Source organism: Prinia subflava, chromosome 1 (assembly GCF_021018805.1).
Source record: "Prinia subflava isolate CZ2003 ecotype Zambia chromosome 1, Cam_Psub_1.2, whole genome shotgun sequence".
Taxonomy (NCBI): domain Eukaryota; kingdom Metazoa; phylum Chordata; class Aves; order Passeriformes; family Cisticolidae; genus Prinia; species Prinia subflava.
In genome coordinates this window covers 1,583,103-1,608,172 of record NC_086247.1, presented here as the reverse complement: position 1 = coordinate 1,608,172, position 25,070 = coordinate 1,583,103, and the positions used below count along the sequence as shown (strand labels likewise).

Below are 25,070 nucleotides of genomic sequence, written 5' to 3'. Positions count from 1 at the left end.
CCTGTTGCAGCACAGGACACTCCAAGGATCCCAGTGTGAGCCTGGCAGTCGCTGTTCTGCCAGGGAAAGGCTCCCCCGTGTCCTGAGCTGTGTCCCCTGTCACAGCAGAAGGTGAGAGGGGTTCTGCCCCCTGCTCCACGCTGGTGAGATCCTGCTTGGAGCTCTGCATCCAGCTCTGGAGCAACAGCAGGAGGGTGTGGAGATGCTGGAGCAAGACCAGAGGAGGCCACGGAGCTGCTCCAAGGGCTGGAGCCCCTCTGCTCTGCTCTGGGAGAGCTGGGAATGCCCAGCCTGGAGAAGAGAAGGCTCCAGGGAGAGCTTAGAGCCCCTTCCAGTGCCTGAAGGAACTCCAGGAGACTTGGAGAAGGACTTTGGAAAAGGGAATGGAGTGACAGGTCACTGGGAATATCTTCCCACTGAGAGAGGGCAGGGTTAGATGGGATTTTAGGAGGAAATTCTTCCTTGTGAGGGTGGTGAGGCCCTGGACTGGAATTCCCAGAGAATCTGTGGCTGTCCCTGGATCCCTGGAAATATCCAAGACCAGGTTAGACAGGGCTTGGAGCAACCTGGGATAGTGGAAGTTGTCCCTGCCTGTGACAGGGGTTGGAACAAGGTGGTTTTTAAGGTCCCTTCCACCACAAGGCACTCCACGATTCCATGACAAAACGCACACATTTACTAAGAAAAGGCCTCCAGGTGACCTCACCTCCACCCTTGCAGGGCTCCTTTGAAAGCCACTGAAGGGAAGCAGGTAATCCCCAGTGCCATCCACTTTTCGATGAAGCTTTTGTCTGACGAAATTTGGATTTGTCTGCCTGACTGGAAAAAGAAACAGCTCCAGTGAGTCACCCAGGAGCCACCTATGGTAGAGAAGAAAGGCTCTACTTAGGCCAGGTGACTCCCACTCCAGATATTTTTGTCCTGCTTCAATCTGTCTGTGACTCTGCAAATTTTCAGAGGTTATTTCTGCTGCATTTTCTGGTGTTCCCACAACTTTATGCCTCGACCACGACAGACCTCGACGATGGGAATTGGCCATTCCCATTATTGTGCTGGATCCCCATGGCAACATCCAGCACAGGCTAATTTTATTACTTAGCAGGGGTTACTTATTTAGATTGACTCACCCAGATCTGTATCTGGTGACAAGCCAAAGGCACTGCTGGTGATGATGCTGAAGGTTGACAAAGAGACGTCAGGAAATTCTCAGTCACAGACCCGGTGGCAGTCCCTGGGTTTGACAAGTGGCAAGTTCATAGCAAGGACTCTGTTTCCTTCCCCTGCACAACCAAACCTGATAAAAAGGGAAAATCTTCCTGATAAAGAGGGAAAATCTTCCTGATCAAGAGGGGAAATCTTCCTGATCAAGGGAAGGGAGTAGCTCTGTAACTGGCCAGTCTCTGCACGTTGTTCAGAATGTTGATAAGAGATCAACAGTGCCATCAGCTGATTAAAGTGGGCAGAAAGACACTGGAGACTCCCAGAAATATTCCCAGCACCCTTCAGCCTTGGCTTTTTTAGAGTTCAAGCCTCAGAAAAGGGAAAGGGTGGAGTCCCCATGCCTGGAAGTGTTAAAAAAAACCATGTGGGCCTGGCGATTGAGGTTTAATGGTGAACGTGGTGGTGGCTGGATTTGGTGATCTCAGAGGTCCTTTCCGGCCTTTAACAATCCCAAATCATCCAAATTTCAGATGGAAAATCACATGGCTCCCTACACGATGGAGTGTGGATTTATGGGTCACGAGGGCTTTCATGTAGGGTTGGCAGAAACCATCACCGGGGTGGAAAAGGGAATCACTCAGGAATAAGGGACACAAGAGGTTTGCATCTGAGGGCACATCCAGGTTGTGACAGTGCTGGTCTTTAAAAGGGATCAAGATCTATTCTCTGATCCTGATCACAACAGTCACAGCTCGTGCCTGAATTTCTCATCTTTCCAACCAGAACGACCTTTCTGGAAACACCCTTGGCCCTCCAAGTGTGCCTGGGCATTCCCTGGAACACATCCAGGGAATAACAGGAGATAATGTTCAGGTGATAACACGCTCAGGGACCACTTTACACTAGCTAGACGTCTCCCAAGTCCATGATAGGACTGATACAGCTTAAAGGAAGTCTGAAACGCCTGGGTTGTGGATATTCACCTCTCTGGGGTCCAATCCAGAATCGCATCTTGGACATTTTTGCTGTTTTCAGAAAAGGCTTGAGGGACCTGCAGTCCCAGGGTGGACCAAACACAGGTGATGCCTGAAGGAATTGTCCTCAGTCCTCTGGCTGGAAGAAGAGGAACCTGAGCAAGCTGGTCTAGTGGAAGGTGTCCCTACCCACAGCTGGGAGGTTGGATGAGATGAGATTTAGGGTCCCTTCCAACCCAAACCATTCCAGGACTCGATGATTCCAACCTCCACATGACCGTATCCCTGGACTCCCCTTTTTTCTCTCTCAGATCCCTGAACACAACTCATCTTTTTGCAAACATCTTTACATCTTTTTTGTAAAAACCCAGCTAGTCTGGAATCTTTCCTCTCATCCTTAGGAGCACCTGCTCTTTAGCCTCGGGATCAGTGAGCGTAAGCCAGAATTTGGGAGACAACAGTACAGACAAAAGTACAATTCCCTTCTCTGCTTGGAGAGGTTCAACTTCTCACCTCACATCTTCAGACAGGGGGTGCAAAGCAGCAGAAGAAAACCCAGACACAGGAAAAAAAGGGGTAGGATTTCTTCAGAGATTGAATCACAGTTGTAAATCTAGATTGGTTTGGTTTGGTTTGGTTTGGTTTGGTTTGGTTTGGTTTGGTTTGGTTTGGTTTGGTTTGGTTTGGTTTTTTTGGTGGTTTTGGGGTTTTTTGTTTTGTTTTGGTTTGGTTTTGTTTTTTGTTTTGTTTGTTTGTTTGTTTGTTTGTTTGTTGTTTGTTGTTTTTTGGGGTTTTTTTTTGTTTGTTTGTTTGTTTTTTTGGATACTCCCCATGGAGGAGAAACATTTAATATCAAGCAGCCCCTGGAAGACAGACGTAAGGAGCTCCTTGGAGAAGGGTGCTCACACTTTCACCCTTTTCCAGCCCAACGAAACCTGAATTGCTTCCTGCTCAGTGGCAGAGTTTCATCAGGAGGGTGGAGACCAACTCCACCCCAAAAAGCCCAAATTCTTGTTGACACACACCCATGAGAGGTGGAACTTCCACTGGATCATCAAACATCGCTGCGGCCACGGGCAGAGAGGTTCCCCACCACTGAGTCACACCTGAAGGTGGTGGAGCATCCGAAAAAGTCCCCTGGCAAAAATTCTGCCCCTCTGGAATCACGGGAGCTGAACTCTGTGTGACTCAGTGTGATCATCAAGAGTATCTGTATTATCCTGCAAGGCAGCTGTCACCAGGATTCCTGGGAATCTGGTGTCTGGAAAATGGAGCAGACTCCATCCTGCAAAGCAGCTCTCAGGAAAGACACGGATGTCATGTGGATTGATGTTACCATGGCGTGACCACGGTGTCAGATAGGGTGGGTTGGTGTTTGCAGTTGGATCTGTTCTGTTTATTCCTGGGATTGCAGAGGAGAAGGGGTGACCTCACTGTGAGCTCTCAGTAGCTCAAGAAGTGCTCCAGGACACCTGGAGAGAAATTTTGGACAAGGGCATGGAATGTCAGGACAAGGGAGAATGGTTTCAGACTGAAAGAGAGCAGGGTTAGATTGGATATTGGGAAGGAATTCTTCCCTGTGAGGGTGGACAGACCCTGGCACAGGTTGCCCAGAGAAGCTGTGGCTGCCCCTGGATCCCTGGAAGTGTCCAAGGCCAGGTTGGACAGAGCTTGGAGCAACCTGGAATAGTGGAAGTTGTCCCTGCCCATGGCAGAGAATTGAAACTGGGTGATCTTGAAGGTCCCTTCCAACCCAAAACATTCTGGGATTCTCCGGAGTGGCTCAAGAAAATGTCCAGATCTGGGCTGGGCAATGTAGGAGAGAAGGTGGTGAAGCAGAGGGAGTTCAGAGAAGGATTAAAGCCTTGAAGAACAGACTTTCCAAGGAGCCAGAGAGCCCCCCCAAAGTCTGTCCCAGACAAAATGCACTTCTGTGGAGAAGAGGAAAATTGCAATAGTGATAAATTAAATTTAGTAGAGAGGACCAACAAGATCCACTGCCTGTAGAGACTCCATAAATCAGAATAGAAATGTTTTACACAGGACTAATTTCACATGTGGCTGAGAATCAACAGCTGGAACAGCTGGGCAAAGCTTGGTCTTCTCTCCCTGCCACAGAACATCTAAGATAAACCATAAAAAATGTGAGGGTTTATCATTCAAACAAGAAATCACTGTAAGGGAAGTTAGAGCAGGTGAAGCACTTCACCTTCTTGCCTGTAAACACCAAATTTCTGTCATCTGCCTGTCCTGGTATTTGAGATAAGCAGAGAGAGATTATATCTCCCTATATCACCTTATAAATTAGGACACTCTCCCAGGGACAGGCTGGGAGAAGGTTTGGATTGATCCCACTGAGAAGTCCTGAAGGCTTTTGGCACACAAACCTTTCTCCCTAACACGCCACGCCTCGTTGATATTCTCAGCTCTCCAGACCTGAAGTGACATTTCAACCAAAGCCCCTTCTGGCTGCTGTCAGTCAGTGCTCAAAACCCTTCCCAGGGCTTATCCCACCCCTGACAGAGACAGAAGGGAATTTTTTAGGAGCCCGACAAGCTGTCCAAGCCTCACCTAACTGCTCTGTCAGACCACAGCTTCCACACGCTTATCAGGTGTAAAGCAGGTCAGGTTTCTTCCCCACCTTTGCTTACAGAAATAAATAATCCCAATTTTTTTCAGTGTTTAAGATCCAACCTCAATTTCCAGTCTCATTTAACTTAGGCTTGTCATAACTCTGCCAAGATAAAAGGAGCCAGTGCAATCTTTTGGTGTGAATCCTGTTGTCCCACTCTCCTCTTGTTATTGTTGTTTTGGTTTTGTTTGGGTTTGGGTTTGGTTTGGTTTGATTGTTTTGGTTTGGTTTGGGTTTGGTTTGGTTTCAGTTTGGTTTTGGTTTTGGTCGGGTTTGGCTTTGATTTTTTGGTTTGGTTTTAGTTCAGTTTTGGTTTAGTTTGGTTTGATTTGGTTTGGTTTTGGTTTTGTTTGGTTTGGTTTGGTTTCGATTTGGTTTGGTTTGTTTTGGTTTGGTTTGGTTTGGTTTGGATTGGATTGGATTGGTTTGGTTTGGTTTGGTTTGGTTTGGTTGGGTTGGGTTGGGTTGGGTTTGGTTTGGTTTTGGTTTGGTTTGGTTTGGTTTTGGTTTGGTTTGATTTGGACTGGTTTAGTTTGGTTTGGTTTTGGTTTGGTTTGGTTTGGTTTGGTTTGGTTGGGTTTGGTTTGGGTTTGGTTTGTTTTGGTTTGGTTTTGGTTTGGTTTGGTTTGGTTTTGGTTTGGTTTGATTTGGACTGGTTTAGTTTGGTTTGGTTTTGGTTTGGTTTGGTTTGGTTTGGTTGGGTTTGGTTTGGGTTTGGTTTGTTTTGGTTTGATTTGGTTTGGTTTGGTTTGATTTGGTTTGGTTTGGTTTGGTTTGATTTGGTTTTGGTTTGGTTTGGTTTGGGTTTGGGTTGTTTTGGTTTGGTTTTGGTTTGGTTTGGGTTTGGGTTGTTTTGGTTTGATTTGGTTTGGTTTGGTTTGGTTGGTTTAGGGTTGTTTGTTTGCGGGGTTTGTTTGTTTCATTTTGTTTGGGGTTTTTTTTCCATTTTCCATTTTTGACAATGGCATTGGAATTCCACCTGGGAAGCCAGGAGGGTGTTGCCACTTCCAAAATCAGCCTTCCCCCCACCCCAACACACACCTGGACACCCCCTGCTGTTGTTTGAGTTGGGTTTTGTGTTTGCTTCCAGGGCTCCATCTCTCCTGATTATCTTCAGATCAAGGAATACCTTAAAGGTGACAGACCTTAAAGATCCTTCCTTGCCTCCAAGATTTTACTAGGACACTCCCAAATTCTCTTTCCCTGAAGTCTGGCACTGCTGCCCGCTCAGCCCCTCTGCAGGAGCTCTGTTTTTTTTCCCAGAGTTCTGCCTTAAGGAAAGATCTCCAACCTTTCCAAGCCTTTAAGACAGAGTTAAGACAGTGGTTAACCATTTATATCCCCGTTCCTTCAGATTTTTCCCCAAAATTTCTCAGTATGGGATGACTTTCAGGTATGAGAGGACGTCTCCACAGACATTTCCACTCCACAATCCACCAAGCAGCTTCACTGTGTTTTCCCACTGAGGCACAACCACCTGGAATGTTGAAAGAATCCTGGATCCTTTCCAGTTTCACGGCTGTTAATTAGGATATTGCTCAAATGTGCCTTGAGCTGCCCAGTTCCGAGCAAGGATCTGGATGCAACCAGGTCTGGTGGCTTTTTTTCCAGATTTTTCCTGTGTGCCCTGTGTTTTATCCAGGTTTTTGTTGTTTTTTCTTTTTAGTACCTAGACTGGGAGAGCACAGGAAAATGAAATAAAGGATAATTTTCACTCTCATAGAGGAGGATTAGGGTGCAGGTCTTTCTCTCCCTTTCCACAGCTCTGTCAGCTTTGTGTCATCCGTGGCTGTGGAAATCTTCATTAGTGACGCTTCCCAGGTCACTGGGATCCATCTTCCATCTGGGAAGAAGGAGAGGCTGCCGGGACTGGCAGCAAAATTCCCCACGTGCGTTGTCGTAACAAGCCTGTGACATGCAGAGCACCTCAATAAATCACCTTTGCTCACCTCATCTCCATCCCTAAAATTTCCAAGGGCTCCAGTGATTCACAAACTTTGCCTCTCCGGCTTATTCAGCTGTTTTATGGGAAATTGCACCACACCGGGGTTTTCCAATTCGGATCGCAACAAACCCAGTGAAAAGTCTGCCAGCTTTTCCTGTCAAATGTAAAATACCAATGCCTCAATCCAAAGGGAGAAGTAAGTAATTTCTCCCCAGCTCCAAGAATTTAAAGCAGTCTCCCCAAATATTGGATAAGATGCAAAATAAATTGTGACGTTTGAAAGGGTTGCCTTGATGTGGATGAAGTGAAATTTTCTATCAGGAAGGTGCTGGAGTGGGAAAATTGACTCATTGCTCCGTGTTTGGTTTATTTCCCAGCTTCAGGATAAAATTTGGTAAATAATTGACAGCTTTCCAAAAAAAGACTTTGGGAGCATGATCCAGGACCTGAGACCATGCAGCTTGACCCAATTCCAGACTTGGAAGCAGCATATCCCACTGGCCTCCAAGTGACTCCCAGCAGCTCAGTTAATAACCAAGGGATCCAGAAACCAGGCTTGATTTTGAGCTAGATTTGGGAAAAACAGACATCTTTGGGCAACCCCATTCCCATGGAACCACCTCTCCAGAGCACGTGGAAGCCCAGCCTGCTGTCACTCACCCCTTGACAGCTGCTGGCCAGCGCAGCACGAGTGACACAAGCCAGCTCTGGGCTCGTGGAGCCAGGCTGGAAGGAGCAAACAAACCTTGTCACATTCCCCATCCAAGCCCTGGCACAGGGCCACGCCTGGCAGTGCCAGCCGTGTTTTTCCTTTTCCATGGGACCAGCCCCAGGACATGAACCTGGGGAAGAGCCGAGGTATGGCAGGAGTCTGCGGTGATGTCACCTTGTCAGAGAACCCGTTCCTCTGCAAATCCCAATCCAGGCTGGAGCTGGGCTCTCCCCTGATCACCCCAAGGGAATCCGCCCACAGGATCAACAACAGCTGGCGGAGGGTGGGAGAAGATATAAAGCTCCCTGGGAGCAGCACTCTGGACCTGTCCTGGCTGCCTGGATCTGCTCTCAGCATGAAGAAGCTCCTGGTGGGATTCCTGCTGGGTCTGGCATTCGTGGAGTTGGGTAAGAGCTCCTCATCCCCAACACTCCAGGGCCCCTCTACCTGGGAAATTCCTGGGAGGGGAGGGAGGGGAAAAACCTGGGAAGGGGAAATGATGCCTTTTGTGTTGAAGGATGTCAGAGGGGAGGGTGAAATGGAAAAGGGGAGATGCATTCCTGGTGGGAAGAGCTGTGATGCCTGACTGGGAGCAATGCACGTCCTTTGGGTACCTGTCACCCACATCCAGGGATGGAGGGGACAGCCACAAGGCACAGGGCAGGACCAGCCTGGGTCCTCCAAGAGCTTGAGCTGTCCCTTCAGGAATGGGGTGGGATATGTTCATTCCGAGCTCCTGACATCCCTAAAACCTCCCAGCTGGCTGCTGGAAGTGCTGAAAGCCAGAAGGTGAAACTTCAATACAGATCAGCGTGGGGGTATGAGAAATAACCCCAAGGATACTGGGAAGTTTTATTAAACCCCCAGCTCCGGGGTTTTCCCTTATTTCAGGTGGAAATGGGAAATCCCCCTGGGTCTGGGACAGATCTGGATCTTGGGCAAGCTGGCAGCAGGGTTTGGCCATCGCTGTGTCCCTTCCTCCGTGCAGATGGGACCAACTGGAGCTGCATCCCTGCCTGGAACAGGCATTCCAGGGATGGCACCAACCCCAAAGAGGGGTTTGACCCACAGTCCACGGGCCCCAGGGATCCCCAGGCTGTTTCCATGAGAGCCTGGAAGATCTCAAAGGAAAGGCAGCCTGGGCAGGGATCAAACACCTCCATCTGCAGCACTGCCTTGGATTTAATGGAATTTCTGAGAAACCACCCAAGGTCTCGAAGATTTTTATGGGAACAGTGTTCCCCAGGGAACAGATCCCTCTAAATCCCTCTTCTTCAGGCTGCTGAGCCTGCTCAGGCCCAGCTCCTGCAACATCACCCTTGTCCTCCAGTGCTGGGATTTGATCTTTTCCCCCCTTGATAACAGAGTTATCAACACCATTTGCTTCAGAGTTGAAACCAGGCAGAAATTAATTTTTTTGGGAAAATCCAGGGGGAAGCAGCTGGTCTAGGCACCCCTTTGTGGCTGAGGGATGTGTCTGTGACCCCTCATATTCCCAAGGCTTGACAGAAAGGAATAGCAGGTCCTGTTGGACAGTGAGGAACAGGGAATTATTGGCTCAGATCAGGACTCAGAGCTGTCCCAGTTCAGTTCTCCTGTCCCAGTCCTTAAGGATTTGGGCTTTCCCCTTCCATGCAACCCTCCCACAAGACCCATGTCCTTCAAACGCCCCACCCAGACTCAGTGAAAGATGAGAGGGTTGGGGTTTTCCTTCCTTAAACCTGCTTTTAACCGGGATTAAATCCTCCAAGGTGCTTCCCAGCTCATCCAGGAAAATGTTGAGGTTTGTAAATGGAAACCACCTCACCCCAAGGGGGTTGCAGGGTAATTTCCTGAGTGCCTGAAGCCAGAACTGCTCCATCCACCCTACACATCCACAGACATCCAAATGGTTGTTGTTAATGTGTTACCTCTGTTAAAATATAAAACAGCCTCTCGTGGATCATTGGGAAGGGATTTAGTGATGTCCTGAGCTGGGATAAACAGGAGTGGCTCCACCACTGTATGGCCACAAGAACATTGAAATATTCCCATAAAAAATAATATATAGATATCCTTTTTACTTCTGCAAAGAGACAAAGAAAAGTTTTGCACTGTGTAAGACTCTACCCCGCAGCTGAATTTTTCCAAAGGGGCTGCTACGAGGAGCAGAATGCCTTAAAAATTCCTTCTGAAGTCAGGTGTTCAAACAAACGCCTTCAAAAATATTTACGCTTATCACAAAACCCCAGAGGTTCTTCTGACAGCAGAACGGGAACAAAAAAAAAAAAAAAGAAAAAACAGCATCGGCGTGAATTTTTACCAGTAGATGGCACTGGGCGCTTTCAGGATGTTTTTCAGCAGGTGGAAGGAGGGTAGGATAGAAAATCTCAAACCAGGCTGGGTTTTATCATCCGGCCACACCAGCAGGACTTTGGAAAATCCGCACCCTCGGTGTCTGCTGGCTGTGGGTGGGCAGCGCTCACACCGGGGTTTTTGAGAGCTGCTGTGAACAAGATTTGCGTGTTTAGAGATGCCCCTCCCGCAGGTGGCAGCCAGCAAGGGTTTGTACATCTTTAAAAAGCAGCAGTGGCCCCTGATAAGAGCGGGTTTGAGGCCACACTCAGCCCTCAGGATCCCTGACACAGCTCTGAAATTTAAGTCCTGCTCTCCAGTTACTGATTCCTGCCGAATTTCCCTTAAACCAGCAGGAAGGAGCTGTGAGGGGAGGGGAATGCTGCTCTCAGCAGAAGGAGCTGGTTTTTACAGTCGTGGAATATCCTGATTTTGGAAGGGATCCACAAGGATTATCAAAGTCCAACTCCTTGCCCTGCACAGGGCATCCCAACAATCCCACCCCGTGCCCGAGAGCGTTGTCCAAACCCTTCCTGAACTCTCCATGCTGTGACCATTCCCTGGGGAGCCTGTTCCAGTGCCTGATCGCTCTCTGGGGGAAGAACCTTTTCCTGATATCCAGCCTAAACCTCCCCTGGCACAGTTCAGGCTGTTCCCTTGGATTCTGTCACTGCCCCAGAGAGAAGAGATCAGTGCTGTCCCTCCGTTTCCCTTCATGAGGAAGTTGTAATCCCAAAAAGCCTCCCCTCAGCCTCCTCTTCTCCAGGGTGAATTCTTGCAGGCCTGCCAAAGCTCCTCAGGGAACAGATCCCTCTAAATCCCTCTTCTCCAGGCTGCTGAGCCTGCTCAGCCGCAGCTTCTGCAACACCACCCTTGTTCTCCAGCGCTGGGATTTGATCTTTTTCCCCTCCCTTGGCATCTCCAAGCTTTTCCATTGCTTCCAGACAACCTTAAATTCGGGCACTGCTGCGTTTTGGTCAGAAAGCTGCAGGTTTGGGGGTCTGTCCTCCTGTGCTGTGTCACCTCAGAGCCCTTCTGTCCCCTCTACAGCCCAGCCCCTGCGATGTTACACGTGCAAGGAGCCCACAGACATCTCCAAGTGCAGGACGGCCGTGGTGTGTCCCCCCAAAGCCACCGTGTGCACCACGACGCTGCACTCCGTGGAGACAGGTGAGTCCCACCCTCCCCCTGAGGGGTTCCGGGGGGAAATCTCAGAATTCCAGGGTGGGTTGGGCTCGGGGGGAGATCACTGAACCCCAAACTCCCACATTCCACTCTCCCAGGTTGCTCCAAGCCCCATCCAACCTTGGACATTTCCAGGGATGGGCCAGCCACAGCCTCTATGGGAACTCTCTTCCATGGCCATCCTCACGGGGAAGGAATCCCTTCCCAGTTTCCCACCTAGCCCTGTGGGAAATGGGTTTGTGGAGGGTTTTAAAAGGCTGACAGAAGGCTCACACTGCCCTGTCTCTGCATGCAAGCCTTGAGATGAGGTGTGCTGACTTAGAAAGGCCATGGGATAGGACAGACATTGCTGAGAGAGAAATGGAACTGGAAACAAATCATGGCCTTGCAAATAGACCAGATATTTTGGAGAACTAGAACTATGAAAGATGTATTGCAGCAAGACCCGCATGGGGTATTTTAATAAATTATTTGTTTAGAGCCATTTAGCAGCATTGTGTGGCAAAAGCTGATAGGCCAAAAAACGCTTATAGTGTGTTGTAATTAGGAAATAGCTTGGCTTCTGATTTTGATGGCGTGAATTGTGACATCTGTACCATCTCACCCTTCTCACGAGACTAAAAATAGAACAAAAGGGTTTTAAAACACCTCTCCGTTGCCCCATCTCTGGGTCAGAAAAAGGAGTTTTCCAACATAACCCTGCCCTCTGGCAGTGGGAAGCCATTCCCTGTGTCCTGTCCCTCTGTCCCTTGTCCCAAGTCCCTCTCCAGCTCTTCTGGAGCCCCTTTAGGCTCTGGAAGGGGCTCTGAGGTCTCCCTGGAGCCTTCTCTTCTCCAGGCTGGACATTCCCAGCTCTCCCAGCCTGGCTCCAGAGCAGAGGGGCTCCAGCCCTTGGAACATCTCCATGGCCTCCTCTGGACCTGTTCCAACAATTCCCTTTGTTGTGTCAGGACCCCAGAGCTGGAGGCAGCTCTTCAGGTGGAACAGAGGGGCAGAATCACCTTCCACACTTCCCTCTCCCCATCCCACTCCCAGCTCGGATTATCCTTTAACATCCTTGTAAAAACCCAGGTGGAATGATCCCACTTTGAAGAGGGAAGGAGAGGAATCCATCAGGTTTGGAGCCTCACAGTGAAGTGTCAGGACTCACTGCACTTGTTCCCTCTGTGTTACCTTTCCTACCCCGATATCTCCGTGGATCCTGAATTTATAGGCTGTGCAAACATCTACAGGGAATTGTGTCCCTTGTCCATGCTGGAATGGTTTTGGAGGGAGCAGGAGAATCAGCAGAGAGAACTGGCAGACCTATTCCCACAAAAAACAGGCTGGATTGGAGGCACCCATGGATTAGGGATGTCCAACACCTCCTCTGCCAGGGTTTTTCAATCCCATTTTCCTTCACTGCTTTTTCCCCTCTCTCACCTCCTCCTCCTCTCCAATCCGCCTCTCCCAGGTTATCCCTTTTTTGGCAACATCACCGTGACCAGGGCCTGTGAGGAGGAATGCCTCTCCTACAGCGGGATAGGGGCGTCCAAGCCCAAATCCTGCTGCTACACCGACCTGTGCAGCGACGAGACCAAGAGCGCCAACAGGGCGAGGAGCAGCTCTGCAGCGCTGGGTCTGGTGGCCGTGGTGGCTGGCACCGTCCTGCTGTGCTCCCTGTGAGGTCACAAGTGTCCCAGCTCCAGCTGAAATCCTGCCACTCTCCCTGCCAAGCTGCCTCACGAGCTCCTAGATGCTTTGGGAATGTCCTTCTTCGCTGACGTGTGGCCTCGCCCCATCTTCAACGCTGGATTCAAAGACAAGAGTTTGGGCACCTGGACTTAAACCCTTCAAACCTGCTGTTTCCAGCTGTTTAAGCAGATGTTCCTCACCTTCCGCTGCTTCTGATCCTCAGGACCCACAGGGAATGGAAGGAACCTGAAAGATCATCCAGATCCAACCCTTGGTGACACCTTCCACTGTGCCAGGTTGCTCCAAGCCCCATCCCACCTGGCCTGGAACACTTCCAGGGATGGGGCAGCCACGGCTTCAGCTTCTCTTGGCAACCTGTGCCGTGTCCTGCCTGAGAGGAGCAGATGGATCTGGGCCCAGTTGCTTCCTGCCCATCGGGGTGGCAGCTGCAGAGAGCTGGCGCTTCATTCCAAGGATAAGCTGAGGAATGAGTCCAGGAGGGCTCAGCTTCCACATGGGAATGGGATGGATTTCTGGAAAGCTCAGAACACCCCCTGGACGGACAGACCAGGGTGGGTCAGACCTGCAACCCAAATTTCCAAGTTTGGCCAGACAAACACACCCCCAGTTTCTGCCTGAGCTCAGGTTGCAGTTGGAGCTGCCAGATTTCCCTCTCCTAAGGACTATTCCAAGCAAATTCTTCTTTTATTCTGCTCTCCCTTCATCCCTTTGGAGCAGAAACTGCAGGATAGGAAAAATAATGGTTACCCCAGACCCTCAGCTCTGGGAAAAATCAGTCAAAAGTGCTGGGATCCCAGCTGGGATTTGCTTGGAGCAGATGTGGGATTGGTTCTGATGCCCTGTCTGCTGTAAAAGCAGCTGGAGTGGAAGCAGGTATGAACGAGCCAGGTGTGCCCAGTTCACAGGGATGCAGGAAATTTGCCATTCCCTCTGTTCCTATTGCCATTCCCTCTGTTCCTATTGCCAGGGATCATCCTGATGATGATCCATCATCCAGGGAAGCATGGATACACCCCGTGCACCATCCTTGTGTGCTCACGGCATCCCTGCAACCTCCTCTGAGACAAAGCCTGTTTTTCCTCCATTTTTTCCCCTTTTTCCACTCTCTTCCCACAAGAAACCAAAGCAGGGGGCTCTGTTTCCTCCTTGCACGGAGGGAATCATTCCTCAAGGTCTGTCTCAGTACCACCTAGAAGAAAACCCTGACAATTTTGCATTCCCTGGCAGAGGTCCCTGCGAGCTCAGCAGGATGACAAGTCCTTTTTCCTGCAGGTGAAACCCTCAGAACTCCCCTAAAACACCGACAGCTTCCCTGAAAACCCCCTGGCAGTGCTGAGATCTACAGGGAGGAAATGCCACGGGAAGGATAAAAATTGGAAGTTACCCAAATCCCAATATTCCACCCACTCTCGCAGACGCTGAGCACCAGCCCCTGCTTCCCACTCGTCTGTTCTGTTTTTCCCTGCTTCAAAACCAGTGGGATGTGTCAGGCCAGAAGCAAAGCTCCACCCCTGCCATCCTCAGATCACACTCCTTGTTTTGTATCCTGGCTTCCAGCTCTGTCTCCAGCGGCCTTTCCACATTTTCTGCGGGGTTCTGGCCTCTGCTTTCCACGTGTGGATGGGGCAGGGTGTGGATACAGAGGGACTGGGAGGGTGAGGATTCCCTTCTGGGCGACAATTCCGTAAATAAAGTTGGATTCTCCGGTTTTCAGCCTGCAGCATCTCTCTTTTGTGCTCAGTACTCCCGTGGAAAAGGAATGTGGGGCAGCACAGGGTGCAGGGAGGGGATCTCTGCCTTGTTTTTCAGCTCCCAAACTGCCCTGTGCCAGACAGGAGGTAAAACCACACAGGGATGAGCAAGGGAGAGCAAAAATCCTCCTTGGAAGAGCCAGATTTAAGGCTGTCCCTGCTGGAAAAGGAGGGGGAGAAGGGTAAAATGGGGCAGTGGGACAGGAGGTGTTTTTTGGGATATGCACTGGAGCAAAAGAGAAAGGGCCTGAGGCCAACAGGGGGCTGGGAGTGGCCGTGCTGTGCTGCAGAGATGCTGCACGTGGGGACTGTCCCCTCGTGTCACCAGTGCTGGCTGTGAGCATCCTGCCCCTCCCGGCCTCCTGCCACCCAGCACTCACCTGCCAACCTGACCCACGCGTTTCTACCGGAGCCAAAACAGACTCAAAAGCAGATTTTTATTTTCAAAGCACCTCTAATGCATTCCTTGACTGGGAGAGGTGACAAACCCTTCAGGCAGGGGTACAAAATGGCTTTTTTGGCATCACAAATCACCCGTTCGCACCGTGGCAGCCACGAGGCTGAACAGGCATCACTGGGAGCACTTAAAAAAAAAATGGAATTTGCTGTTTCTCTGCTTATTGCTGTCATTTATCCCTCCCTTTTTGCTCCTTGGGAGTTAAACCCAGCGAGTTGCCACTGCCCCAGGAAATGCAGGAGATTCAAAGGCCTGGCCGGAGTTCTGCGTCACCGGGTCGAGCGGGCACGGGGAGGGAGAAGTTTAAATATAGGCTGGAGAAAATAGAACAGAGGGAAATGTGTCTCCAAAGGGCCAGAAAAAGACCTGCAACCTCTCGGCCCTGCCGGGTGAGGCTTCGCAGCCGGCGGAATCCGATGCTGCTCTGCTGAAGGATTTTTCCTCTCTGAGGGCTTGCTCTCCTCAGCACATACAGAGATTTTATCTCCAGATTTGAGGGTGTTCCTTTGTGCTTTATGCTTGATCTGGCCCCCAAAAAAATTTGCCTTCTCCATCGCCTTCGAGCCCTTGTGCAAATGTGGGGCAGCACTAGAGATGTGCAGGTTCATGGGATGGTTTGGGTGGGGAGGGAGCTTCAAGATCATCAAATTCCAGCTGCTGCCATGGGCAGGGACACCTTCCACTATCCCAGATTTATCCAAGCCCTGTCCAACCTGGCCTTGGACGCTTCCAGGGATGGGGCAGCCTCAGCTTCCCTGGGGAACCTGTGCCAGGGCCTCACCACTCTCACTGGGAGGAATTTTTTTCGTGATCTGTATCTCCTGCTTCCAGTGACAAACCCAAAGTGCTTTTTTTCCACCCAGAAATCAGAGACTAAAGAACAAGAGAGGCTCATCTCTGAGGATATTCCAGCTGGGATACCCTGCTGAGTCCCACCTCCAGCCAAAAATCAGGGCTATACATGAGCCTTGAGTACCCTTTGCTCGTGAGCTCCACAAAGGTGGAGTGGGCATTCCAAAAGATAATGCCTCCTCTGGAAAGACACCACACTCAGCTTGGATTTAAACTTGGATTTAAAATTTAAATTTGAAGCGGGACCCAGGTTCAATCCTGTTTTGCCCTGAGCAGGATTCCTAGAGAAGTCTGGGAATAGCAGGATTAATATTAATTAATTATTAATTAATATTTAAAGGACCGGGTTTTCCAGCAGGGATCATTTCCAGTTGCTTTCCCCAGCAGGATACTGGGCAGGCCATGAGTGGTGGTTGTTATCCCAGCATGCCCTGATTGCAGAGGTGGGAAACACCAGGAGCTCTTTGGCCTCTTCATTTCTTAAAAATTTTGTATTTTTTGTCATCTTTGGGAGTGAGAGAGAGGAAAAAAGCCCCACACAGCCCTCTTGGAACACGCATTAGAAAGAGAGATGAGACAAGGGCAGAAATTATTGCAATATTCCAAGAGCAGGAAAAAAGAAGGGGATATTTGTTGAAGTCAGGACATTGCATGTAAAACAGAGCTCTGATGTCATCAAATACAGAGAGGACTTGTAGTTCTTGCTAAAAATACTTATCTAGAATATAAATATACATTAGGGCGTAGCTGCGAGGCTTCTGGAGAGCTCTGCCACAGCCTTGTATTTACAGAGAGGGATTTAAATCTTTAATTCCGCACCCTCAAAGGAAAGTCACTCCATCTGAAGGAGTTATTAATTATGGAATGAGCCTGGCAGCAACTGAAGTACAGCAGCAGTGATATCATTTTCAATATCACTCACAAATTATTTCTCATCTCAAACCTATCATGTGCACTTTTTTTTTTTCCGGTCTTAAAATAGAGCTATTTTTCCATATTAGGGTTTGGAGGGCTTGGAGCATCTGCCTCTGACAGGGCAGCACATCCTGTCTTGGATATCTTCATTTTTCTCCTGCTTGACTCTCGCATCCCTAATTCCAGAGCAGCACAGAAGCCTCTTTCCCTCTTTTTTCTGTACAGCCCCAGGCCTGAAAACAAAGCCTAAAAATGAGGTGAAAAGATCCTTTCAGTGTCAGCAGCAGATGTGTTGAGGGGGAAGGAAGTGGAGCAGAGCGTGGTGGTTGAGATCTTAATTTAGAAAAGTCATTTTGGGTCACTTGGATACGAGAGAGATGCTCAGAGTGTTGTGAAAGGCTGGGGCAGATGGTCTGGGTGGGCTCCACCTCCAGCACAGACCTGGGGCTGCACTCTGCACATTCCCATCAGGTTGGAAAACACATTGGATGTGTTTTAATCCTTCTGTGCCCTGGTCTTGGTCCTGATCCCTTTTATCCCTCAGCCCCCATTGGACAGATGGGAATTTGTCACACGTTGGTGGCTCCAGGCTTGGTCCAGCCACACATTTTTTAGGGCTGGGCTTTAAGTTTCTGCATATTCTCTGTAGATGTGGGTGAGGATGTTGTGCCTTGGGGAGAAACAATTTTGGACCAGGTCATGGTTGGGCAAATTGCTGAAATCCGTGAGATCTGACATGTTTCAGGGAACCGAAAGCCAAAACATGAAATCCGTGGATCAGAGTCCCAAAAACCTACTCCAGAATCTGAACAAAAATCCTACAGGCTGCCTTTGGCCAGCAGGTCCCTGAATGAAATCGTGGAATGGTTTGGGTTGGATGGGTCTGTAAAAATCATCAAATTCCAAGCCCTTGCCATGGGGCACCCTCCACTATCCCAGGTTGCTCCAGGCCCTGTCCAACCTTGCCTGGAACACTTCCAGGGATGGGACAGCCACAGCTTCTCTGGAAAACCTCTGCCAGGGCCTCCCCACCATCACAGGGAGGAATTCTTTCCCAAGATCCCATTTATCCCTGCCCTCTGTCAGTGGGAAGCCATTCCCCCTTGTCCTGGCATTCCAGGCCTGTGTGATACAAGGGGTGAATAAGTTTTCCATGTCTTCAGGTCTTTCCTGCCCATTCCAAGGACAATTTGATGTGTCCCCAGTCACACCCCTGTACTGAGGCACGGTTCAAATCTTGTTTTAATGCACAGCCTTGCCCTGGACCCCTCATCCAGGAGCAGAGGAATTATTCCTGTCTTGTTGGGGCTGGGACTTCCTTGCAAAAGAAATGGCTTCCACTCGATATTCTGAATATTTTATTCAGATATAAAAGGTTTCTTGGAAAAGCAGGTTGAGTTGAAGTCAAGATGCTCCAGTGTCGGGGCATTTGTTCCCGCAGTACCTTTGGATTTAGAATCACGGAATCACAGAGCATCCTGAGTTGGAACCCACAAGGATCATGGAGTCCAGCTCCTGGCCTTGCACAGGGCACCTCCAAAAACGCCACCAGAGGAGCAGAGTGAGGAGCTTGGGATGACTGGGAGACGCCCTGCTCCTTCTTTGAGGCCTGCTGCTCTGCACATTCCTTGGCTGCTCCCGTGTTGGAATGCTGGAAACTTGGACTTTGAGATTTTAGTATATAGGAACGTGTGTGAGTCAAGATGGAGGATTTGGGGTGTTGTCTAAGTCCTTCTTCTTCACCTTCTTCTTCTTCCTTCTTTGGGTGGTTTTCTCTAACTGGATGAAAAATGTCCGCATTGCCAGCCTTGGATGGTCATTACTGGGTCAAAAACATAAACAATGTAGGTGTCACCTTGGTATTGGGTACTTATCACTTAAATAACCTTGGAAAGAGTTAGAGGCCATTTTACCTCGTTTCTCTAACTTGCTAGCTGGAACTCACGCCTAGTGAGTCTGTAAATACTGTAAATAGATAAGAGATAATAAAAAACCAAGACCAAACTCAAACTTGGGTTTCCCGTGTCTTTCATCCCGACCTCGGCCGAGATAAGGAAACCTGGACTGCAACACTCCCTGGGTTCCCTGGACGAGGCACAAACACGGGCTGGGGCTGGAGGCTTTGCCTCCCTGAAATCCCGGGGGCGGGTGGAAAGCCGCCAGTCGAAACTGCGCCCTGGGCAGTGGCAGGATTCCAGAGGGTGGCTGGATTCCCGGGAGGGATGGGAGATGCTTGCAGAGGGATGTGCCGCTGCTCCCCAGCCAGGAACGTTCCATCCAAAGCGGGATTCCTGGGAACAGGCTCGCCGTGAGCTGATTATCAACGTGCTTCCATGTCGTTCTGGATATCGGGCTGGGTATTAGGAACAAGGTTTTTTAAAGAAAGGGTGATAAAGTATTGGAATGGTCTGCCTGGGGAGGTGGTGGATTCACCATTTTTGGATGTGTTTAAGAAAAGATTGGATGGTCTTTTGGTGCCATGGTTTAGTTGGGTTGGACTTGACGTTCCTGGAGGTCTCTTCCAACCTAATTTTGTGATTCTTCCCCACAGACTTTCTGAATCCTCAAAAAGCTGTCTTCAGTCCCAGTGGAACCTTTAACAGAACCTTTTCCACCCAAAAATCTGATTCCTGAAACCCACAGGGCCTCCAGAAACTCCGTCCGTGCAGCCAATGCAAAGCAGCAGCTCTGTGTCATTACCTACTCACAATCAGATGAGCCTTGTCCTTACAAAGCCGGGCTCAAAACAAGCCAGACGTTGTTCCTAATCTTTCCTGGCTGCTGCCAATCTCCAGGGAGAGGAGCCACAGGGGAAGAGGTGTTTTTAGCATCAAGACAGCTGTCACCGTGCTGGGGGCTGCCACCCAAATCCGAAAGAGAAGCAAACACCCGGGGGATGGTGACAGACTTTGACACACACAGCAGAGCAGGAAAGTCATCCTGGAAAGGAGGGGAGAGTGAATAGCAAAATATTTGACTTTCCCCACAAAATGAGGAGTTTTTAACAGAATGCCATCATCCACCATCCATGGGCAGCTTAAGAACTTTGGGGAATGCAGCGAGGAAGGGGTTTTATCCTGCTGGTGCCCTTGGATCTCAAAACAGGTTTCTGAAATGTTATTTTTGCTGTTCCAGCTCTGTGCAAAGATGTCACAGCCTGGTGAGGTTCTTCAGGCACAGAGAGCCAGTCTTGGCATCTCAAGGGGTTTTTACTACTCAAGGAACACATGCCTAGGGTCCCCTGAGCTTCTAAAAGTCAACCTCCACTCTTATTTCTATTTCTTATTTCTATTCTATTTCTTATTTCTATTCTATTTCTTATTTCTATTCTATTTCTTCTTTCTTCTTTGAAGAAAAAAATACTCATCTGAAATCTGTGCACCTTTGTGGCTCATATTCCAGATTTTCACAGCTGGGATGGTCAAAAACCACATGGAGAATAAATTACTGCTCTTCTTCTCCCTGCTCCTGGGTGGTATTTCCACGGGCTCCAGCCTGTTCTGATCTGCTGTTGGAAGAGCAGCGCTCCAAGCACAATAATTATCATTATTTGTGATTTTCACCAGTAATTATCATTATTTGTGACTGTCACCTTGAGAAATCCAATCACCAGTTAGGAGAACATCACAAAAAGAGTCCTTGGAAGATCTGTTGCTTTCCATCTCTTGGGTTGGATAAAGGAGCTGAGATGTTTTATTCAGACAGTCTCTGAGCTACAATATTATCCCTTTTTAAAGATAATTCATGAACACTTACTCCATACTCACAGCTGAGAGTCCCACTGGTGTTCTGTTTTTTTTGGAATAAAGTGCAATTCCTGGCAGGAGGCTGCTTTGAAAAGCCCCGAGGTCACTGGGAAGGAAATATCAGGTGTGTGGAGTCAAGCACTCACTTTGTGCTCAGGGGACAATCATTTGGTCACACAAGTGCTCCTAAAACCCAGAGAAATTCCGTGTCATGGGAGAAATGGATTTTCCTGCATGGAATTCCCTTTTTATGAGGAGAGGAGAGGAGAGGAGAGGAGAGGAGAGGAGAGGAGAGGAGAGGAGAGGAGAGGAGAGGAGAGGAGAGGAGAGGAGAGGAGAGGAGAGGAGAGGAGAGGAGAGGAGAGGAGAGGAGAGGAGAGGAGAGGAGAGGAGAGGAGAGGAGAGGAGAGGAGAGGAGAGGAGAGGAGAGGAGAGGAGAGGAGAGGAGAGGAGAGGAGAGGAGAGGAGAGGAGAGGAGAGGAGAGGAGAGGAGAGGAGAGGAGAGGAGAGGAGCTATTTCAATTGGAAGTGACCCACAGTGACCATCTAATCCAACTGCCCAAGCACCTGTGAATTGATCAAAAGTTAAACCTTGTTATAAATGGCGTTGTCCAAACATTTCTTAAGCACTGACAGATTTAGAACACCAATCACTCTCTGGGAAGCCTGTCCTAATGTTTGACCCCCCTCTCTGTGAAGAAATCCCTCCTTATTTCTAGTCTAGTCACTCCCTCTATTTCTAGTCTAAGATGAGGGATTCAGCACCTCTTCTTTCTTTCATCCAGGTCTTTTATTCAGTGTCATTTCTCCACTTGCCATGATTCCATGGATTTTTCCAGGCTTTAGAGCTCACCCATCCTGCACCCCACAAGCAGGCAGCTGGGTCCCCCAGCCTGGACTGCTCAGGGAAGCTCTGTTCAAGCTGAGAATTCCCAGGAACCTGAGCCAGAGTGGTGGGATCCATCCTGATCCACGTCCCAACCTCTCAACCGTGGCGTGTTTGGATTAGGAGCGATGGGGAGTGGCTGAGATTTTTTGGGAAGGCCAGGACAGCAGGAGCACGGATGGATGGATGTTCCATGTGTTCCCGTTCCTCCCTCATTGCTCAATAACCTCGTTTATTTTGGCAGCCTCCTGCCAGCCCTGGAGGCCAAGGAAGAGTTAATGAGTTTTATGGAATCCTGTAATCATCCAGACTCTGGAACAACATGTGACATTATTGGCTCATTAAGGATTAGGTGCACCTGAGCTTAATGAGGTTGTTAGGAGTTTGTAGGAGCCGACTAAAAGCCCCCAGATGTTTGCAGCTGGCTTGGCTCCAAGATCCTCACGCTTTGTTTTTGGGGACAAGGAGTGACAGGGTCACCTCCTCCCAGCACTGAGGTAGAAACAACCCCAGGAAATGTCCCTGGGTTCGCCCAATCCCAAGGGAATGAGTATCCCATGGGGATGGGGGGCAGGAAGTTCCTCTCTGCAGGTCCAGCCCAGGGTGGGATCATTTTTTTCCTCATCACAGGAGGAGAAATGAGGCTGAACCATTCCTGATACTCATTTTATAGTGTTGCTTCTCTCCTGGAAACTCAAAGTTCTGTCCCTGGGCAGTATCCTGCCATCCTACAGGTCTGGAAAGACGCATGGAATTAGTCCCCGCTGGAGTGAACAGCTTTTTAAGGAGCACAGGCCCATGAGAAACCTGAGCTGTTGAAATGCAGCACTGTTATTTCCAATGTTTTTTAAATTCTTCACGAGGCTTTATCCCGCTCTATTTTCAGGATGCAGATGTAGGTTTTCCATATAAATAGCTGCATATTCTAATTTTGGCTGATAAGTGGGACAGGGATGCACTGGGCATCCAGACCTTGGTTTTGGGGGTTGGAAAATGCAACACTTCCAGCCAAGCTTTCTGTGAGATCTTACTCTCACCTGGAAGGTGAGAAGGTGTTCTGAATTCCTTGGATACAATCAAATGGGAGCACTGGGAAGGATTCGCTTCCAAGTCAACAAATTATTGGAACAAGGCTTTGAAGCTCTACAACAACTTTTCCTCTGAGGAGCTCAGAGCCTGAGTTTCGACAGAAAAACTTCAGCACCAAAGCTGGCTGATAAATATTCCTCTCATTTTAGAGTCAAGGAAGCTGTGTCATAAACCTGCTGCGTGTGACACTGAACCAAAGCCCTTTAGAAAAGTTCATAAAATAAAAAAAAAAACTCTGTGTGGTTTGTGAGGAGATTTAAATGATTAATTACTCCAAAAAAAATCAGGTTGTAAACATGTCCCAGCAAACAGAAACAATTTTGTTTTGAAAGAAAGGGTGGTTTTAGATTGGAATTTAGGAAGGAATTCTTCCCTGGGAGGGTAGGGAGGCCCTGGCACAGGTTTCCCAGAGAAGCTGTGGCTGTCCCATCCCTGGAAGTGCCCAAGGCCAGGTTGGATGGGCTTGGAACAACCTGGAATAGTGGGAGCTGTCCCTGCCCATGCCAGGGGGTTGGAACTGGATGGTCTTGAAGTCCTTTCCAACCCAAACCATCCTATTATCCCATGAAATATTGTTTATCCATGAATAAGGGAGAACTCTGGAGGATGGCTCAGTTCCCACCCCAACTTCATCTTACTGTAGCCTAAGAAAAGTCTATAAAACTCCATAATTCACCAAAAATGGGCTTTGGAACAGCACTCCCATCCACATGTTGGGAAAAGCAGCTGAATTATCTCCCAGATCAGCCCAGGGGTTGGACCATGGACTCCTGAGCTGCCTTCCAACCTCACGTGCAATTCCAGATCCGAATCCATACTGCGAGGCAACTCCTCTTTATTTCTGCTTTCCCCCCGAAACACCTTTCACTGCACCTCAGCTGCTGTCACATCCAGCTGGATATCTTTCCAAACACCCACAAGAGTTTCCATTCTCCCTTGGATACCTGTGCTGGCTCCAAGTCCTTCCCAGTTTGTTTGCAGAGGGGATGGAGGGGTTGCCATAGGGAGCAGGGATTTGCAAATCCATCAACCACGGCCTGGTGACACAGCCCTGCCCTGGAGGGCCTGAGTCACACCGACACAGCCTTGGAGTCAAAGATAATTTCCTTATATAATCGCAGGAATCCTCCTCGGAGTGAAGGAAGCATCCAGATTTGGTCTTAAAATCAGTTTTGAAGAGGAATTCCTGGATTTTACGAGAGCACGTTTCTGCTTCCTGGTCTAGGCACACGCACAGCTCTGCTTGAAAGCTGGGATGCTCACTCTGGGTACAAATACCCAGGTTTTGGTTGGGGTTCTTTTGGTTGGTTGTGTGTTGTGGGTTTTGGTGGTTTTTTGGTGGTGTTTTTCGGTTTTTTTCTCTTTTTTTTTTTTTTTTGTGATGGTGATTTTTTTGTTTGTTTGTTTGTTTTGTGGGTTTTTTTGTTGTTTTTTGGGGGTTTTTTTGTTTGTTTGTTTTTGGGGTTTTTGTTTTTTGTCTTTTTGGTTTTTGGGTTTTTTTTTGTTGGGTTTTTTGTTGTTGTTTTTTGGTTTTTGGCTTTGTGGGGTTTTTTGGGGTTTTTTGGCTTTTTTCTTTGTTTTTTGTTTTTTTGATTTTTGATTTTTGTTTTTTGGGGTTTTTTGGGGGGGTTGGGTTTTTTGTGGTTTTTGTTTTTTGTTGTTGTTGTTTCTTGGGTTTTGTTTTTGGTTTTTTGGTTTTTTGGGGTTTTTTTGGGTTTTTTGTTGGTTTTTTGTTGGAGTTTTTTGTTGTTTTTTTGGGTTTTGTTTTTGTTTTGTTTGTTTTGGGGTTTTTTTTGTTGTTGTTTTTTTCTTTCTTGGTTTTTGGTTTTTGGTTTTTAGTTTTTTGGTTTTGGTTTTTTGGGGTTTTGGTTGGTTTTTTTTCTTTTCCCAGAAAATAAGGTGGCACTGGATGGACAGGCTGGGAGAGCTGGGAGTGTTCACCTGGACAAGAGAAGACCCCAGGGAGACCTTAGAGCTTCTTCCAGTGCCTAAATGGACTCCAGAAGAGCTGGAGAGGGACTTTGGATAAGGGATGGAGGGACAGGACACAGGGAATGGCTTCCCACTGCCAGAGGGCAGGGATAGATGGGATATTGGGAAGGAATTCTTGCCTGTGAGGATGGCACAGGTTGCCCAGCAAAGCTGTGTTTGCCCCATCCCTGGAAGCATCCAAAGGCCAGATTGGACAGGGCTTGGAGCAACCTGGGATAGTGGAAGGTGTCCCTGTCCCAGGGAATGAGAGGGATTAACTTCCAGACAGAACAGCTCAAGCAGTGCTGAAATTCAGTCTTCACATTTTCAGGAGCAGCAGCAAAGGGAATTTTTTATGCAGGGACACAAAAGAAAACCCCGGTGCCTCCCCAGGATGTCACTGAAGGGCTCTGCAATCCCAGCAGGAAATTACAACTGCCTTGGCCTCTTGGAACACCTCCCCCAAGGAAGAATCAGCAAACACAACTGGACTGATTCTATTCTGCGAGGACTGGAAGCATGACACAGATCCCTGTTTCTCAGAGGCAGCAGTGAAACATTCTGGCAGGGCTGTTTGCGGATTCCTGAGCTACATCCTGCAGTCACCGAGCTGGATTTTACCTGGAGAGCTTCCAAGAGGGAATTCACCTGCTTTTGCCTCTGGGGGGCAGGGAAAAAACAGAATATATTCAGGGAAATGTTGTAGGGAGCTTAATTCTGTGTACAGCGAGGTTGTGTTTATCCAGAGCCCTGCCTGGATCCTAC

The 25,070-nt window shown here is 48.7% G+C and overlaps 1 protein-coding gene and 1 long non-coding RNA gene across 2 annotated transcripts; one reads left to right on the top strand and one right to left on the bottom strand.

The window, feature by feature from the left end:
* Nucleotides 1–7,520: 7,520 nt before the first annotated feature.
* Nucleotides 7,521–12,616, top strand: LOC134554373 (ly6/PLAUR domain-containing protein 2-like). Its single transcript, XM_063404950.1, has 3 exons — nucleotides 7,521–7,831; nucleotides 10,809–10,928; nucleotides 12,397–12,616. The coding sequence occupies exons 1-3, from the start codon at nucleotides 7,549–7,551 to the stop codon at nucleotides 12,606–12,608; spliced, it is 615 nt and encodes a 204-aa protein (XP_063261020.1). The 5' UTR covers nucleotides 7,521–7,548; the 3' UTR covers nucleotides 12,609–12,616.
* LOC134554531 (uncharacterized) lies at nucleotides 7,891–12,959 on the bottom strand. Its single transcript, XR_010081278.1, has 3 exons — nucleotides 12,818–12,959; nucleotides 12,504–12,732; nucleotides 7,891–9,909 (listed from the first exon to the last, which is right to left on the bottom strand). It is a non-coding gene; the product is annotated as an uncharacterized LOC134554531 (long non-coding RNA).
* Between the last annotated feature and the right edge of the window lie 12,111 nt (nucleotides 12,960–25,070).

Bases quoted from the DNA above. Each gene is read 5' to 3' on its own strand.
- LOC134554373 (XM_063404950.1), top strand. From the start codon at position 7,549: ATGAACCTGGGGAAGAGCCGAGGTATGGCAGGAGTCTGCGGTGATGTC. The intron at 7,832-10,808 runs GTAAGAGCTCCT...TCCCCTCTACAG, and splicing joins TCTGGCATTCGTGGAGTTGG to CCCAGCCCCTGCGATGTTAC. The intron at 10,929-12,396 runs GTGAGTCCCACC...CGCCTCTCCCAG, and splicing joins GCTGCACTCCGTGGAGACAG to GTTATCCCTTTTTTGGCAAC.